The sequence below is a fragment of the Schistocerca americana genome, chromosome 5 (genome assembly GCF_021461395.2).
Source record: "Schistocerca americana isolate TAMUIC-IGC-003095 chromosome 5, iqSchAmer2.1, whole genome shotgun sequence".
NCBI classification, from domain to species: domain Eukaryota; kingdom Metazoa; phylum Arthropoda; class Insecta; order Orthoptera; family Acrididae; genus Schistocerca; species Schistocerca americana.
Genome location: NC_060123.1, coordinates 564,435,105 through 564,454,044, shown reverse-complemented (window position 1 = coordinate 564,454,044; position 18,940 = coordinate 564,435,105). Strand labels below are relative to the sequence as shown.

The 18,940-nt window shown below is 40.0% G+C and overlaps 1 protein-coding gene across 3 annotated transcripts in view; it reads right to left on the bottom strand.

Moving 5' to 3' along the window:
• The window catches only part of LOC124615641, a 29,839-nt gene that overhangs the window by 5,956 nt on the left and 4,943 nt on the right, over window positions 1–18,940 (bottom strand). Inside the window, exon 2 of one of the 3 annotated variants that reach the window (XM_047143653.1) lies at window positions 8,242–8,487. The exons of the other annotated variants lie outside the window; for them this stretch is intronic. Within the exon in view, the coding sequence (XP_046999609.1) occupies window positions 8,242–8,255 (14 nt within the window). The 5' untranslated portion in view covers window positions 8,256–8,487. The remainder of the gene's footprint in view (window positions 1–8,241; window positions 8,488–18,940) is intronic. 3 annotated transcript variants of the gene reach the window in all.

The window sequence follows — 18,940 nt, the reverse complement described above, 5'->3', positions numbered from 1 at the left end:
AAGACATCCCTTGGGCTTCACAGCCTGATGAGAAGCTTTTTTATACTCAAAACAACCTTTGCAAAATGTGGGCAGGCTCACATGTTGCCAAGGTATTTCGAGTAAGTTGCAGAAGTTTTTCTGGGAAGTCCTTATGCATCCTCCAAACAGTCCATATCTCTCCCCATGCGATTTACATATTTTTTAGACCTGAAGACACAGATTTGTGGCCATCAATTTGCTTCAGATGAAGAGGTGCACACCTGGGAGCAGCCACGGCTCTGTGGCCAAAGGCAAACATTTCTCCATGAAGCCATTAATCACCTTGTCTCTCAGTGGAATAAATGTATTAACAGTTGTGGTGATTATTTTTGAATTTATAAATATTTTACTTACTTTTTCCCCATCTGTCTTGTTTTCATTTGACTACCCTTTATACATCTTCCTCCATGATAAAATTAATTCCAAATAAATATTATGATACCAATTTATTTAACTATACTGCATTAATTTTTCGGCTGAGACTACGCAAGGCATCAACTTAGGTTCGCAATTTATTTAGAATTTTCTACTATTGTAGTGTCTTGAGGTTATTAGCGGCACTCACTGCCTGTCATCACCAGTCTAACACACACATAAAGATAATTTAATAAAATGTGTTATGTTTCACAGTATGCATGTATCATGTTACTACAAAAATAGTATTCTTTCCCTATCAAGTGACAGGTGAATGCAGGAGACTGAATGACTTAGAAGATGGGCCACACTACCATATACAGCTCATCACTAGCCACCACATGCTGAGGCATAACACTCATTGATGTTTATGCACTGTCCCTGTGTGCTCCGTGTAAGTTATTCATTGAAATTTGTATCCTGACACTAGTTACGATGTGTGTCATCTGTTCTGATGTTCTAGAGATGTTATACAGTTTTCTACTAACAAGAAGGTAGTAAGAGAGCTGGAAATATTATTCCATATTCTATTAAAAAGTACTGAAACAATTTACTAATATTTAAATGAAGTAATTTTATCCTACAGTACTTTAGTTTCGCAGCAGAGGAGGGAGAAAAGGTATTTACTGAGCATGTGTATGTTGAGAACGATAACTTTTGAATGGGGTCAAGTTTGATGTACATGAGGAAAAGAGTGGATTAATAATTCTGAACATTATGTTGAAGTTCTATGCTGCTCAGCAGTGACAGTTATATTTGGTTTACTTAATGATAGGTTATCAAGAAAATTACCTAGAGTCATCACCACCTAGCATTTTGGTCATTCTCATGCACTTAAATGCCAAAGCTAAAACCTGAAACTAAACTCCAAAATTAAGTAGACATCACAGAGCTGTCACCCTTTACAACAAAGATGAAATTACATGCTTCACTACATACAGGACAGTAAATCTTACCAAAATGTCACAATAAATTATGCCTTTCAGATACATAAACTGCAGATAAGATACAGTTAGAGTGCCTGATTGCTGTGGTTGATTTAAGCAAGAGAAGACCCCTGATATTTCCAATGGCCAGCAACCATCTGTTATTCACAGTTGAAAGCTGGCAACAGCACTGTCAACTGTCAAGTATCCTCTCCCGCCAACTGTACCACAGCTCCGCAGATGGAGAGATTGAAACAATACATGATGGGCTAAAGAAAATTATTTGGACTGTTAAAGAAGATGATAATTTAATCATGATGAGTGAGTGACATTTGATAGTAGAAAAAGGAAGAGAATGAAACATACTATGAGAATTTGGACTGAAGGAAAGGAATGAAAAAGTAAACTGCCTAGTAGAACTTTGCACAGAGCTCAGTTTAATCATTGAAAACATTTGGTTCAAGAACCATGAAAGAAGGTTGTGTATATGGAAGAGACTGGAGACACCAGACAGTTTCAGATGGACATAGATTTTAAATTCCAGAACATTTCCAGTGGCAGATGTGGACTCTGCCATTATTTCTTGATTATAAATTGCAAATTAAAACTAAAGAAATTGCAGACAGGTACTAAATTAAGGAGATATGGTCCAGTCATATTGAAACAACCAGAGTTGTTGAGTGTTTCAGAGGGTGCATGTGGCAACCATAGACTGAAACAAGGGAAAGATATACAACAGAAGACTAATGGGTGGTTTTGAGATAGAAACCTGTGAACACACCAGAGGATCAGATAAGCAATAAGACAAGACCCAGTAAAAAATCTTTGGATAACACGAGATATTGAATCTAGTTTATGAAAGCAGAACATATAATAACACAGATAGTTAATTAGGCCAAACAAGATACAGACAGCTAGAAAATGAGATTGACAAAGCCAAAAATGGCAATGCAGGGTAAAGGACAAACACAAATATGAAGAATTATGAATGATTATGGTCAAAACAGATGTCAGAAGAATTAAAGAAACTTTTCAAGGAATGAGAACCAGCTGTGGGAATATCAAGCTTAGATGGCAAGCAAGTACTAAGCAAGGGGAAGTCTGAAATGTGGAAGGAATATATAGACAGGTTACATAAAGGAAAGAAATTTGAAGACAATATTATGGAAAGGGAAGAGGAAGAAGATGAAGATGACGCTGCAGATGTTATAAAGTAGGAGGAATTTGATAGAAAACTGAAATTTCTAAACTGAAACAAGGTATCTGGAGTAAACAACATTATCTCAAAATTACTGAGAAGCTTGGGAGAACACACCATGACAAAACTATTCCACCTAGTATGCAAGATATATAAAACAGATGACAAACCCTCAGACTGTTGTGTGTTATAATTCCCGTTCAAATGAGGGAAGGTGCTTAGAGATTTGAATATTACCCTATAATCAGTTTAATACACCATGGTTGCAAAAGAATGAGGCAAATTATTTACCCAAGCATGGATAGACTGATATAAGCTAAAGTTGTGGAAGATCAGTTTGGGTTTTGGGGAAACATAGCAGCATGTGAGGTGAAACTGATCTGACAATGACTGGAATACACTATGAAATACTGAAGGTAACAGGGATAAAATACAGAGAATGGTTTTATGCAGCTTGTACCTGTGCAATTAAAAAGAGGCAAAGGTTGTGAAAGGGGAACAGTAGTTGGGAAGGTAGTGAGACACAGTTGTTGTCTACCCCACATTACTCAATCTGTACACTAAGCAAGCAGTAAAGGAAACAAAGGAGAAATATGGAAATAATCAGAAATAAAAACTTCAACGTTTGCTGACAACTTTGTAGTTCTGTCAGATGGAATGGACAATGTCTTAACAACAGGTTAGAAGATGAACATCAACAAAAGAGAAACAAGTGTAATGAAATGGAGTAAAATTAAGTTATGTGATGCTAAAAGAATTATATTAAGAAGTAGGACACTATAAGCAGGAGTGAGAGTTGTTATATGAGCAGAAAAAAACTGATGATGGTTGAAGAAGAGACAATACAAAATGTAAGAAAAGTATTTATGAAAAGGAAATATTTTAACATGTAATGTAAATTTTTTGCACTCTGAAATGCTTTCTGAAATTAATTACATGGATTGTAGGCTTATATGGGAATGAAATGTGGACAATAAGCAGTTTAGACAAGAAGAGTGTAGAAGATTTTGAATTGTGGTGCTACTAATAATAATAATTGCAGAAAATTCAACTACTGAGGAGGCACATCTAATTTTACATCACTATTCTGATACTCACACTAAAATGTTTGTCAAAGCGTTCATGGAACCACTTAATGCCCCACTCTCAAATAATGTGTAGGAAAAATGAAAATGCAAATATTTTCATGCAAGCTCTGATTAATTTTATTATGGTGGTCATTTCTCCCTATCTAGATGCGAGTCAATAAAATAGTTTCACATACAGAGGAGAAAATAGGTGAATGAAATTTCGTTAAAGGATTTTGCTGCAATGACACACACTTTTATTTTAAAGATTGCCACCACAAGTTGTTTATCATTTTCATGATTCTTTTCCCAATTTCATGATAATGCACAATGAGCTGCCCTCCTTTGAACTTTTTCAATGCCCTTCACTTTCTTATCTGGTAATGATCCCATTCTGCACAGCAAAATTTCATAAGAGAATGGACAAGTATAATGTAGGAAGTCTCTTTAGCAGATTTATTGCATCTTCTAAGTGTTCTGCCAATAAACACAGTCTTTGGTTCACCATCCCCACATTTTCTACATGATGATTCCACTTTAAGTTTTTTGAAATTGTAATACCTAGGTATTCAGTTGAAACTATTACCTTTAAATTTATATCATTTATCATGAAACTGAAATATAACTGAATTTTATTAGTACTTGGGGAACCTAAAGTAGCACTTCTGTTTCACTACATAATATCCTGTCAGTTACTACAAACTGTGATCTTTTTGACAAGAAATCTTGAATCCAGTCGCGCAACTGACGATACTCCATAGACAGACAATTTGGTTAGAAGCTACCATGGTGCCCTACACATCAGGTGCTGACAGCACCATGCACAACTTATTCATCATACAGGATGCATCGAGGTCAGCCCCTACAGTGCATGTGACATGGAACTTTGCAGCCCCACATCTTCATGGCCAGGCCAACAGAGGAAATCAACAGCACTCCGACCAGGTCATCAGGCAACATACACGGAGATGATAGATGTCATTGGCAAACCACACCTCTTCACACATCTTCCACACCACACACCAAAAATAGGCCCACGCATATCACAAAATGAGAGAGCCATTTAGGCCAGGGCATGACCTCTGGAGATCAGTTCTGTTGCAACCAGCAGCCTGAAGATTTCCATTGCGCCGCACCAAGGACTGGACCATTGACTTCTGGACAGTGCACCGCATTCTCAGCTGGGATTCTTAAGTGATCAGTGACATGTTCATTGGGACTTCATATAATTGTACTGTTGTTCTTCTAGCTGACAAGATCGTGTCAGGCTGGAAGTTTCTATCCTTGTCATACCTAAATATTCAATTACTGTCGACTCTCAATAGTACTTCAGTGAAGTACATCATAAGAGTTGTAAACTGTTTATTTATCTTGATTTAAATTTGTATTTGGACTTCGGTTTTAAACTTGAAGTGAGAAACTTATTTTTCCATTTTAATTTAGAGTTAGTAGGACTTTAAGACTCTGCTCATTATAGAGTGTCTGATTATGGAAACTTAAATTACTGTTTTTAATGTGAAACTGCTAAGAATTTAAGATTTTCATTTAAGTGTGTGACTCTTTTCAAGATCCTGGAATTTAATTTATTTTCTCTGTGAGTAGAATCCTAAGTGACTCCATTGTTTATGAGCCATCACTTATTTTGTTTCACTTAGTGGAAGTTCACTTATTGAAGAACCACCCAATCTTTTGTTTCACTGTGGAGAATATTTTAGTAGAAACTGTACTTTATCAACTTTTGTTAGTTCCCAATACCTGGGCTGTTTACTTGTGTCCACCAGTGGAGAAAACATCAGAAGCTACTTATGATGCACAGTGTCAAAAGCCTGATTGAAATCTAGAAATATGGAATGAACTCGAGATCCCATGTCGACAGTATTCATTACTTCTGGTGACTGAATTGAATTGAATTGGGGAGGAAATAATGCTATGGCACAACCTGATTAAAAGAAGGGACTCGTTGACAGAACACATCGTAAGGCCTCAAGGGGTAGTCAGTATGGTTACGGAGGGAAGTGTATGGGGCAAAAAATTACTTTACGAAAGCGTGATTACAGTAAGCAGCTTCAAGCGAATGTAAGTTTCAATAATTAGGCAGCGATGAAACAACCTGCACAGGATAGACTAGTGTGGAGAGTTGTATCAAACCACTCTTCAGACTGAAGAGAACAACAACAAGTTTATGAAGATAGGTCATTATCCATCAAACAAAAAGGTGATGAGTAGTGGATAGGCACATAAAAAGACAGGTAACTGTTAAACTTCCAAGCAGTCTAGATGGCATTCCACTTTCCCTACACAAGCTTGGAAACTGTTCTGGCAACATAATATTTCACTCATACAGTCAGCCTAGTCTCAGTCTCCACTAGTACCTGTTCACCAAATGCAACCATCCCTCTCTCCCCTGTTCCCACCCCACACCACAGTCTTGCCCCCATGCAAACCTCTCACTATCTCTGTTAGCTTTCTGCTCCACCCTTCATTACCTAAAGAGACAGCTTACACTACACTTGTTCGTCCTCTGTTAGAATATTGCTGCGCGGTGTGGGATCCTTACCAGGTGGGATTGACGGAGGACATCAAAAGGGTGCAAAAAAGGGCAGCTCGTTTTGTATTATCATGTAGTAGGGGAGAGAGAGTGGCAGATATGATACGCGAGTTGGGATGGAAGTCATTAAAGCAAAGACGTTTTTCGTCGCGGCGAGATCTACTTACGAAATTTCAGTCACCAACTTTCTCTTCCGAATGCGAAAACATTTTGTTGAGCCCAACCTACATAGGTAGAAATGATCATCGAAATAAAATAAGAGAAATCAGAGCTCGAACAGAAAGGTTTAGGTGTTCGTTTTTCCCACACGCTGTTCGGGAGTGGAATGGTAGAGAGATAGTATGATTGTGGTTCGACGAACCCTCTGCCAAGCACTTAAATGTGAATTGTAGAGTAGTCATGTAGATGTAGATGAAACTTATCATTACCTCTTTCTTCCATTCTAGATGCTCTGCCATCCATCTGTTTCCTTCTTTTTGTCCTAGCAGCTCCATGACCTACCCTGTTTGCACCTACATAGTCCACCCCAGCATTATCTATCCTGATTCCACCCACACTGTTCCCTCTCCACATCCCTATCCCTTAAGAACACTCCTTCCAATTCCCCACCATCCACTGCAGCTAAGATCACTGCTCAAACCTGTCTCAGCGGCAGCATTCTCTCTCTCTCTCTCTCTCTCTCTCTCTCTCTCTCTCTCTCTCTCTCTCTCTGTGTGTGTGTGTGTGTGTGTGTGTGTGTGTGTGTGTGTGTGTGTGTGTGTGTGTGTATTTTTGTTGCACATGGGGGTGGGGGGTGTTCATGCCTGTGCACATTTCCAATCTACTGGGTGCAAAAATTGTACAACAGTTATGACTGTCATGTTCCTTAACTCCTACAGTAGCTTAACCACAAAGTTGGAGGAATTCATAGATGTGAAACCATCATGGCGTCTTCTTTTCTTTATTTTAATTTTGTTACAATTTAATTTTCCATCAAGAATAATGTAATCACAATGAAGATCGCACAAGTGCTATTTCACTTATGCAGATGTTATTGATAGCTCATTTGTTTATGTGAAATATGAAACACAGCACATTCCTGTTATGTTTATAGCTGTTGTGTTGGTGGGGTGGGGTGGGGTGGGGTGGGGTGTGAGGGAGGGACTGTCTACACAGAACATCCCAACTCCAAGGTTATGAAAACACAAGAATTTTCACATATCACTTTGTCAAAGATGTGCTGTGAGTACTCTGATTTGCAGAAACAATCATCTGCAACAACTGTCGATACACATTAGGGCACACCAAAGGCAAAAAATGAGTATGTCAAAAACCACCGGAGGCTGTGTCTCTCATTTGCTGACAGGACACTATTAAGACAAGTGGTGGAGGTATTCTTGTGTGGGGGAAATGATATATGGGCAGCTGATAGGTATAACACTGTATCTCTCTGGTGAATGATAGAGGAATGCACTGCCCAAGCAGTTGAATCTGTTTCTTTGCCTACAGTTTGGCAAAGACAATGCAATACTCCATTCCACCATAGTGGTGACAGCTCTATGAGAAACAGTTAACAACGAGTGCTTGTGTGACCTCCCAAGTCACCTGACCTATAACCTCTTGACGCCACTGAGCAAGATGTGAATGCATTGGATCCAGTCTTGCTAATCTCTATGTGTTGTTGACTGCAGTTATATTGTTGTGGATCGGGTTGACTTGATGTGTCAGTGGTGTCATAAGGTAAGAAAGTGCTACAGACTACACTGTAGATGTACCTAGTTAAATTACTCATGAGGGAATGTAAGAGGGTGTATATTATACTCCTGTGATCAAAAAATTTAGATTGATCTGAATCTACATTTTTTATGAGTCACACACATTACCTCAAATTCCTGTAAATCTTTGCAAAATCTGTGTTATGCGACAGATTTCATCAAGGAATTATCTAAAAAAAGAGAAGCCAATCACAAAGAATTAATCTGTACACAATATTAAGAATATTAAGAATAAAATGTCCTACATTGCTTATACTATTTGCACATATATTAGCTAAATGTAGCTTAGTAAGTTAGAATGAAAGCTGCTTACTTGAAAAAACACATTTCTTCCTTAGTTACATTAAACAGCTTTGATAAATGGACCAAAAAGTAAGTTCCTGGAGCTTACATTCAAAATATAAAGCATTAAAAATAGTCCCTGTTTGAATGATGTCTGAAACAAACTGTTCAGGAGCCAGCATTGACGGGACAGACAGACGCATCCTTTTTGGTGTTGTTCATACTCATAATGGAATCAATGGAACTGGTGCTACAGTAGCCATGATTGGTAGTATACCTGATAAATGAAATGCTGATATAAATTTTTCATGTCAACTATTTTTGGAATCATGTCATCCATAAAATATCCCCAAACATACAAAACAGAACTCTGCTTTCAATTTGGAGTAAATGAGAAGGCTAAGGTATTATGTAGGAAATGATTCCTGATCAAGAACATGGGGTGATGAAAGGGTTGTTATTAGTGAAATGTCACCAACAGGCAAGACTTTAAATTCTGAAAAGTTAATGTGACAGACAGAAGATAATATATTAGACCTAAGGTAAGGGTGCAGTGGAAACTGAACTGCAGAGCGGGTAATCATGGGTGTCAACAGAGATAAAGCCAAAGAAGTTGAAAATAACCAAAAGAAGACAAACCAATGAAGATAAAAATCAATGAAGATACAAATAAAAGAAGTCACAAAACATATAACAGAGATCACCTTCATCTGCAAACTGAGTCAATAATTGCCCTCTGTTTCTTCCATGATCACTACACAACAGACCTAACGCATATTCATGAACAAGCTGTCACTACGCCATGCCATGCAATGAACCTGTCATCGTTAGTCGCATAAACTTTCTCAGAAGCAATAATTTTAACTATAAATACTTGAACTTTAAGAGTTATTCATAACAAACAGTATAAGTAACCATATAAGTTTCTTAGACTGTTGATTTTTTTCAAGAAGTCACTTTCCTCATACCCCAAAACTAATGTTAAAGACATCATCTGCAACTTGTCCAGCATGCCACATTTCTCATCAGTAAGTAGGTACATAATACTTCATGAAAGAATGCCTTTACTACTCAGTGATTATGTTGTTTGTACTGCAGCCCTAAATCTGTACTCACCTTGAGATGATAATCTTGACCTAATTTTCCTTTAGCACCTTTTATACATCCTTTGTGATACACTAACATGCAAACACATGGAAAACAAAAGAAAAATCAACAGTTAACAACATAAATATCTGTAATCTAGAACACAATGGGGAAATTGTTACAATCCAAAGCTGCAAACCAGATAAAAATAATAGCACCAAAAAGCAGAACTGATCATCAATGCAAATAAATCTTAAAAGGCACTGGCATACAGACTGCTTTTATAGTGCAGCTAAGAATTCAACACTAAAAATTCAATACTGAATTTAAAGGGACAATTGTGCCTTATCTGTGGGAGAGGGGAAGAAGCATAAGAATTGTTGCAAAATGCTGCTCAGCAGACAAGAAATTGTGACTAACAATAACTTAAAAAAGAATCACTGTCAGACTTTGCCCTTCGTAAATTAACTAAATATCTAAATTATAAGATTTAATACTCCTATTAGTACAGTATCTACAAAAACACTTGGAAAATAAATCTTAATACATTGTATGGTTAAACCTTTTTTGTGTGTGTACATGTATGTATTCCTGTGGATTGTGCACTTGTATGTGAACAGTAAGTAAATAAAATAAGTGGAAAAGCAGCATCATAATTGAAGGTAGTATATTTTCTATAACTGACCAAGATATTAATTGTGGCTCATTTCAAGTACACCTAGGGAAAAGGAAATATAAGTCATCTGTATTGCATAGGCAGAGCTATCATCAATGTTACTAGGTAGCTAACATAGCAGAAGCAGAAAAAAGGGTTAAAATTTAATCTCCTGAGGTCATGGAGACCACTACAGGTGGAACACTATGTTCTGTTTGACAAGAATGGAGGAGAAAAACTGGAAATGACTTTCACAGATTTTCCTGATCTGAACAATTGAAAGCCTGAGCAATCACAGAAAGTACTAACAGAGTAATTTTTCTTCTTCTATATGATTACTCTGCTATTCACAATAAAGTGCCTGGCAGAGGGATCAATAAACTACCTTCATGCTGTCTCCCTACCGTTCCACTCTCTAACGGCACGCGGGAAAAACGAGCGCTTAAATTTTTCCGTGCAAGCCTTGATTTCTCTTATTTTATTGTGATGATCATTTCTCCCTATGTAGGTGGGTGCCAACAGAATGTTTTTGTAATTGGAGGAGAAAACTGGTGATCGAAATTTCATGAGAAGATCCCATATTAAGATCTACCATGAAGGAATTTGTGAATGTGTAGAATGGTCTGTGAGTCAAAAAGCTATTATGGAAGTAGAACTGAAACGCTGTTTAAATGTTGTTGTCATAAATGTGATATACTATTATGTTATGAGCTAACTTCTAGATTAAAAAATATATAAATAAATCAAATTTTTAAAAAACTGAAAATGTAGGAAGGAAGGAGATAGGTCTAGAATTACAGGTCGCTTGCTTGTATAATAGGGTGTTACTACTGCTTATTTTAGTCTTTTAGGAATTAAACCTCATTGATTGCTTGCAAAGGTAAATCACAAGTGCACTAGTACATCACCATAAGAATTTAGTACTTTTGTTTAAATACACAGAAGAGTTACTACTTTTCAGTGACATAACGGTTTTTTTATCTCTCAGTTCATCTGGCAAACTGATGTCTGCCATGATGGAGCCTGCAACATCTGCTTAAGCAAATCTAATGGTCATGTTTTCAATGGTCAGTCTACCTCCCCCCCTCTATCGTTTTCAGTTACTGTTATGAATAACCTACTGGCTAGAAATTTGAATTGAAAATAATATTTCTCTGCTGCTATCATCAGAGTGCTGAATATCATGTGCCTAACTGCAATTCACCATGATCCAGAGTAAAAGAAAACTGGATTCATAATGTTCCTATGAATATTTTAATGAAAAAATTAAATTTGTTAATCTCATAAATTCGCTGAGAATAGTGAGAGTTAGCATTTATGGAGTTGTAAACAGCATTTTTCTTGTTAGCTGGATCTGTTTCACAGGGACACTATGGATGGCATCTTACCATAGAGTTCAAATGAAACTCTTATTACAAGGCTTAAATCCATTTGATCAATTACAACTTGAACTATTTATCAAAGCCTCTTAGTCTTCAAGGCTATAAAGGGTGTTACAAAAAGCTACGGCCAAACTTTCAGGAAACATTCCTCACACACAAAGAAAGAAAATATGTTTTGTGGAAATGTGTCTGGAAATGCTTACTTTCCATGTTAGAGCTCATTTTATTATTTCTCTTCAAATCACATTAATTATGGAATGGAAACACACGGCAACAGAATATACCAGCGTGACTTCAAACACTTTGTTGCAGGAAATGTTCAAAATGTCCTCCGTTAGCGAGGATACATGCATCCACCCTCTGTCGCATGGAATCCCTGATGCGCTGATGCAGCCCTGGAGAATGGCGTATTGTATCACAGCCGTCCACAATACGAGCATGAAGAGTCTCTACATTTGGTACCGGGTTTGCATAGACAAGAGCTTTCAAATGCCCCCATAAATGAAAGTCAAGAGGGTTGAGGTCAGGAAAGCATGGAGGCCATGGAATTGGTCCGCCTCTACCAATCCATTGGTCATCGAATCTGTTGTTGAGAAGTGTACGAACACTTCGACTGAAATGTGCAGGAGCTCCATCGTGCATGAACCACATGTGTCGTACTCGTAAAGGCACACGTTCTAGCAGCACAGGTAGAGTATCACGTATGAAATCATGATAACGTGCTCCATTGAGCATAGGTGGAAGAACATGGGGCCCAATCAAGACATCACCAACAATACCTGCCCAAATGTTCACAGAAAATCTGTGTTGATTGCACAACTGCGCGCGGATTCTCGTCAGCCCACACATGGTGATTGTGAAAATTTACAATTTGATCACGTTGGAATGAAGCCTCATCCGTAAAGAGAACATTTGCACTGAAATGAGGATTGACACATTGTTGGATGAACCATTCGCAGAAGTGTACCTGTGGAGGCCAATCAGCTGCTGATGGTGCCTGCACACGCTGTACATGGTACGGAAACAACTGGTTCTCCCGTAGCACTCTCCATACAGTGACGTGGTCAACGTTACCTTGTACAGCAGCAACTTCTCTGACGCTGACATTAGGGTTATCGTCAACTGCATGAAGAATTGCCTCGTCCATTGCAGGTGTCCTCGTCGTTCTAGGTCTTCCCCAGTCGCGAGTCATAGGCTGGAATGTTCCGTGCTCCCTAAGAAGCCGATCAATTGCTTCGAACGTCTTCCTGTTGGGACACCTTCGTTTTGGAAATCTGTCTCTATTTAAATGTACCATGCCACGGCTATTGCCCCGTGCTAATCCATACATCAAATGGGCATCTGCCAACTCTGCATTTGTAAACATTGCACTGACTGCAAAACCACGTTCGTGATGAACACAAACCTGTTGATGCTACGTACTGATGTGCTTGATGCTAGTACTGTAGAGCAATTAGTCGCACGTCAACACAAGCACTGAAGTCAACATTACCTTCCTTCAATTGGGCCAACTGGCGGCGAATCAAGGGAGTACTGTACATACTGACGAAACTAAAATGAGCTCTAATATGGAAATTAAGTGTTTCCGGACACATGTCCACATAACATCTTTTCTTTATTTGTGTGTGAGGAATGTTTGCTGAAAGTTTGGCCGTACCTTTTTGTAACACCCTGTATAAACTACACCGCGGCATTGGCTCTTGGGGGACTGATGACCTTCGCTGTTTAGTCCCCCCTTAAACATCCCAACAACCACCACCATTGGCTCTTTTGTGGATACATAAACAACGATGAAGTTAGATGGGTGGTAGTGTGTAGAGGAACAGAGCACGTTTTTCACTAAGGAACCTTTAAGAGGTAGGAACCAAGAAAAGGCTCAAAACTTTCTTGGTAATTTCTGATTTATTACCCCCCACCCCGCATACACACAAAAAGCTACCAGCATTACAACAATATAAGGAGGAAGATAGACTGATACTCACCATACAGATGACATGTTTAGTTGCAAACAGACACAATGAAAAGACTGTTACACATTTTGCTTCCATCCAAAGCCTCCTTCCGAAAAGAAAAGCCACACACACATTTATTCACACACGAAGGCATACTTCATGCACAGAAATGCCGTCACTAGCAGCTCATACTGGAGTGCAACTGTCACATTGAACAGAAGCAGTAATCTGGAGGGTGTGGGGAAAGTAAAGGGATAGCAGGGTACTTGACGGGAAAAAAGAGCATTGTCTGGTGGAGCATGCAGGGACTAGGAGGCGGCATGGCAGGTCTGCCACTAGGCACAGCGTCGGGAGGCTATGGGGTAGGGAGATGGGGCGAAACAGGTAGTGCGAAAGGGGAGGAGCAGGGAAGGGTAAAGACGAGGTGGGTGCATTGGCAGATGTTGACGCATTAAGAGTGTGGGTGTCATGAGTAGAGAGCAGGTGATAGGACAGAGGGGGTGGAAACTATTGGGTAAAGGCAGGAGGAGGGGGGGGGGGGGGAGGGTGGCATTAGGTTACCTTAGGATAAAGCCGGGTTAATTTCGGGAGTGGGTAACATGTTGTACAGATGACTCCCATCTGCCCAGTCCAGAAAAGCTGGTTGTGGAGGGGGAGGATAAATATGGCCCGGGTTGTGAAGCAGCCATTGAAATCAAGTATGGAACTTTCAGCTGCATGTTGTGTCACAGGGTGGTCTACTCTGCTCTTTGTCACAATTTGGAGGAGGCAGTTCATCCTGTTGGGCAATTAGTTGGTAGTCGTACCAACATAAAAAGCTTTGCAGTGATTCCAGCAAAGCTAATAAATGACATGGCTGCTGTCACAGGTGGCCTGGCCTCTGATGGGATAGGATAACTGTATGATAGGAGTGGAATAGGAAGTGTTGGGGTGGATTGGTCCTACCTACACTACAACTTGACTGGTTGCATTGTAATTGATGCACACTTTCAGGGAGGAGGAGAGAGAAAAGTTGTGGGGAGGAGGGGTGGGGGGTGGAGATAGAACAGAGGAAGAGAGAGACTACGGAGATGAGAGTATAACTGTAAAAAGGGGGAAGTAGGGGAGTAGGGTAGAGGACATGGGGACAATAGTGGATGCAGGATGAGGGTTAGCAGAGATTGAGATCAGGAGAGGAATGCTAGATCGAAGGATGTGGTGTAAAGACAGTTGCTGCACATGTAGCACAGAGAAACAGATTGGAGGGGGGGGGGGGGGAGGAAGGCGGGGAAGGGAGGGAGGAGGTTGGGATCAAGACGGCACAGGTTGTGGAGCAGCCACTGTAGTCAAGCAGATTGTGTAAGGTTGAACAGACAGCTAGTTGAGAGTCATGCTCACAAAAACTGTCCAGAAGTTGCAAGTGAACTGGTCCGTGATATGATTGTTTTCACTTCATTAATAAATAGTACAGCTATAAGCGAAACAACATTTCTCAAAGTAATATTCAGGGGCAAAGATGACACGTTGAATTGCAGTGTGTCTTTTGTGTGTGTGTGTGTGTGTGTGTGTGTGAGATATACATATATATTAGATTAAGTTGAACACGGTGGCTCTATTATGGGAAAGTAATTCTCTCGTTAGGGAGAAACAGTCTTACATTGCCAATTAGTGGGGCTATATTAGAAGAAACAATCAAAATTGCCATTGCCTGATACATCTGCTAAACATCTTGATGGCCACTTTCTAGAGGTTTTGATTAACCTTCTCTGCCTTTATGTAGCATGTATGTTACACTCAACTTTCATTTTTTCCTAGCTCAGAGAATAAACTAAGCTTTCTTTGCCTGATTGTGGCATATACTCTACATTACACTCTTTCTGTGCACTACTTCATTTGTATCTGCATAGGCATGACAATGCTGTGAACTGTCACTATTAACACAAAATATTAAAATATTACTATACCAGCAGATGGTGGTTCGACTACAAGCCCAGGGAGCTGAGCCCGGGAAGTGGGAACGAAATTCAATATCCGATTCAATCTACGAAGGAGCAGAGCGTCCAAACACAATCGAGAGACACAAACACAATGAAGTGTGAATTGTGTTTTATTCATCTCATGACGTACATTTGCAATCCATTTGGTTTGCATACAGGAGACATGTCAAAAATTTATAATACAGTTACAATTATTTTTACATTAATAAATAATAGCACTACAGTAAATACCAACACTATAAGGATATTTCTTGGAATGTGTAACACACAGTATCCACCTCAAATTTCCAGTTTGTCCTGTATGAATTCATCCACTGAGTAAAAACACTTCAGTGTCAGGACCTCATATAGTTTTGTTTTAAGTGAACCTAAATTCATCTGCATCAACTTGTTCTCTTTTAATTCATTACAAATTTCCATGCCCATGTATTGAGGTCCCTGGGCATACAGTCGGAGGCAGTTGATGGGGAGCATAAAATTTTCTTTGTTTCTAGCATCATGTGAATGGACAAAATGGTTTTCCTCAAATAATTCATGTCTGGTGTACGAAAATATAATAATCTCTTATATGTATAAAGATGGCAGAGTTAATATTTTAAGTTTTTTACATAATGGTCGACATGGTTCGTTGAGTAACAGAATAAACTACGCATATGGAGAACAGAGCATGCTGGGAGGTGAAGACCAGGTCCAAAACAGTTGGCATCCACGTAACAACTGCCGGTCCAGGCCTACTGCCACCAGCCAGCAAACATCTGAGTCAGTGCACCCACGACAGCATTCTGCACTATTCCTATGCAATAACAGTGCCACCTCATCTGTATCCATCTCAGTATCTCCTTGCAGTGATCCCAACCTCTTGTGAACGCCACATAGGGCAGAAAATGGCCAAGTTTGTGCCACAACCTCGAGCACATAACTGGAGAGGGCACAAGATTTTCCTACAGCGTACTGACCACTGAAGGAGACAATGCTGATGCAGCTGGTTCTGCTGTAGGGACAGAAGATTGCCAAGGCCAGGGTAATGGTGAATCTGCTGGCATAGGCCACTGCAAGCCCTTATCCAATTGCAAGTGGGGGAAGAAGGGCGCTTGTTCAAATTCTGTGCACCCAGTTTCAGTACTCATAAGAGCTGACTCTTACAGTACCCTATTCTGCAGTTGAAGATAGGACAGCAGAAGCCGCACTGAGAATGTTAGCGTGTCAGCACACTATTGCAATTGGAAGCCTCCCACCTGAAAGACTAATCCCGCCACCCATTCGGTTCAGAAATGGCAGATTTGATGGTCCGACAGGCCTTGGGCGCAACTGATTGGAATTACAGGTCAGCTCCTGACCAACATCCACCACAAACAAACACTGGCCTTTATGGCCAACTACGGCACCTGGCAGCCATCTCTGCTGCCAGATGAAGGACCGGGACCAAATTGCAGTCCTGCGAGAAAAATATCAGGGGTTGTGATGGTCCAGAGCATGTGAGTTGGGGTGCAATGGACCCAGAGACCCCTCGCCTGGTGTTCATGCCAATGTTCTGATGGACAGCACACATTAACTAGCATTGCACGTATTCCTCTACCTTTGAGTTAGGAGCTGAGTGAAACAGGGGAATAGTCAGATGCTGGATACCATCACAAATGCAAAAATCTTCAAACTCTCATGGGACCAATTGCCAATTGTTACCAGAGATGGGGATCTGGGAAGAGCCCATCATATAAAAAATGACTGACAATCTGCAAATAATTGCAGTTGACTTCATGGAGGATGACGCATAGACCACCAACAACCAGTTGCTTCGCAAAAAAGGGCCCACAAACTTGACGTGCACACTGTCGCAAGGGTGCTTGGTTACTGGCCAAGGAGAAAACTGATGCAGTGGCACAGAAAGGTTCTGTGCAAAGGCCATGCAAGGCCCACAAAAGACATTTGATATCTCAGCTGATCGCCAACCAGTAGATGTGATGCCACATCAAAACCTCCAAATGGGGCGTATTCCAGTGTGCCGCATGCAGCTTTTCTCCACCATGGCCAGCATGAGGATCCCTAAACAAAGCTGAGCTGATTCTGCAGCAGCAAAAACATATGCCACACTGAATATGCTCCCAAAGGAGCACACTCTGCCCATCCTGTATGGAATACTAGAACAGTTTTCTGGAAAAAGCAAGTTGGCGGCCACAGTGGCCACAACATTTTGCCCTGTCAAAGGAAAACCCAGTGCTGTCTATGGCAAGGTAACACACAATGTGAAAACTAGTGCCTCCTGTCATGCAAACTTCAGATTGGATCCTGCCGGCAACCACAATTGCATGTCTGCATTACAGAATGCTGGGCAGTGAACCAGTACCAAATGTCATCGCAATAATTAATGATGAAGAGGGCCCACTTCTGCAACTGGTGGGCACGTGGATGCAGTATCTTAGAGCAATGGACCATACAAGGAAACCAGAGGCTTGTGTTTTGGTAATGAGCATAAACTTTGCTCCATACAAAATAACAAGATAATTTTTAATGTTGCGCCTCCTTTTCTATCTGCAAGCAGTTATTTTGTGCTCCAGAAAGTGTCTTTGAAGTGTACGTGATGGGCTGCTCAGTGTCAGCCGAGTTCAAATGCAACAGAACCTCATCAATGCCAAACTGGGATGCATTGGCAGCCAGGATTAACACTAGCTGGCATCTGTGAAGCCAAACTGGGAATGGAGAACAAACCCTACTTGAGAGACTGGAAAGATCATTGAACGTCCACAGCTTACATGAATTTCACACCCTCTTGGTCTTTTTGGTGTAGCCAGAAGATGGCAGATATGCATGGGTTGAGGAATGACATTTGCATAATAAGAGATCTTGCCCAAAATAGACTGGATCTCCTGTAGGTTCCTGGACACTGGCAGGTTGGCAATGGCTTTGATGTGCTTGTCCAAAGTTTTAATCTCACAAAGACTCATTTCAAACAAGCAAAAATGACCTGGTAGGAGTAAGCACCAGATGCTAATATTAATGGTCACACATTGAATGAAACATTGAGTCTGAAGTACATTGGTGTGTGACTGGACAAGAAATGAAAATGGAGTTAACACAAGGTAAACTAGTCAAAAGCTCAGTTCGGATCAACTGAAGCCTTCAATAGTGTTCTGCCAACTCACAACCAAACTGTCATCTATGACCCTAACCTGGCCCTAAGCTACACTACAGATCAGTATGCCACAACAACAGATTAATATTCACATTCATTGACTAAAAAGAAAGATGCAAAAGTAACAATGTCAGTGTTCTGTACTATTCCTGTTGACATATATGTGACGTCATATGCCACATCATCATTATGGTACAGGGATGAAGTCAACATCTGTTATCAGTAGATTCGGATGATATCGCAATTCAGCATGTTTTGCCTGTAGGGGCATCTCATCTCACTGTATTGACCTATCATTTAACCTTTTGTTGTCTTATGGGATTTTCTTCTGGAGCAATGCTCCTAAAGTAAATAAAGTACTTATTCAGCGAAATCAAGCAGTACTAATAGTATCTGGTGCAGCAAAGGTATTCAACAAGCATTCATCTAACATAAAGCAAGAAATTGGGAATCACAACCAGTTCACAAGAAAACTATAAAACACACCATCAGCCATACTTTCTACAAATTAATAAAATATCTAGATTACAGGATTAATAAACTCTATACACT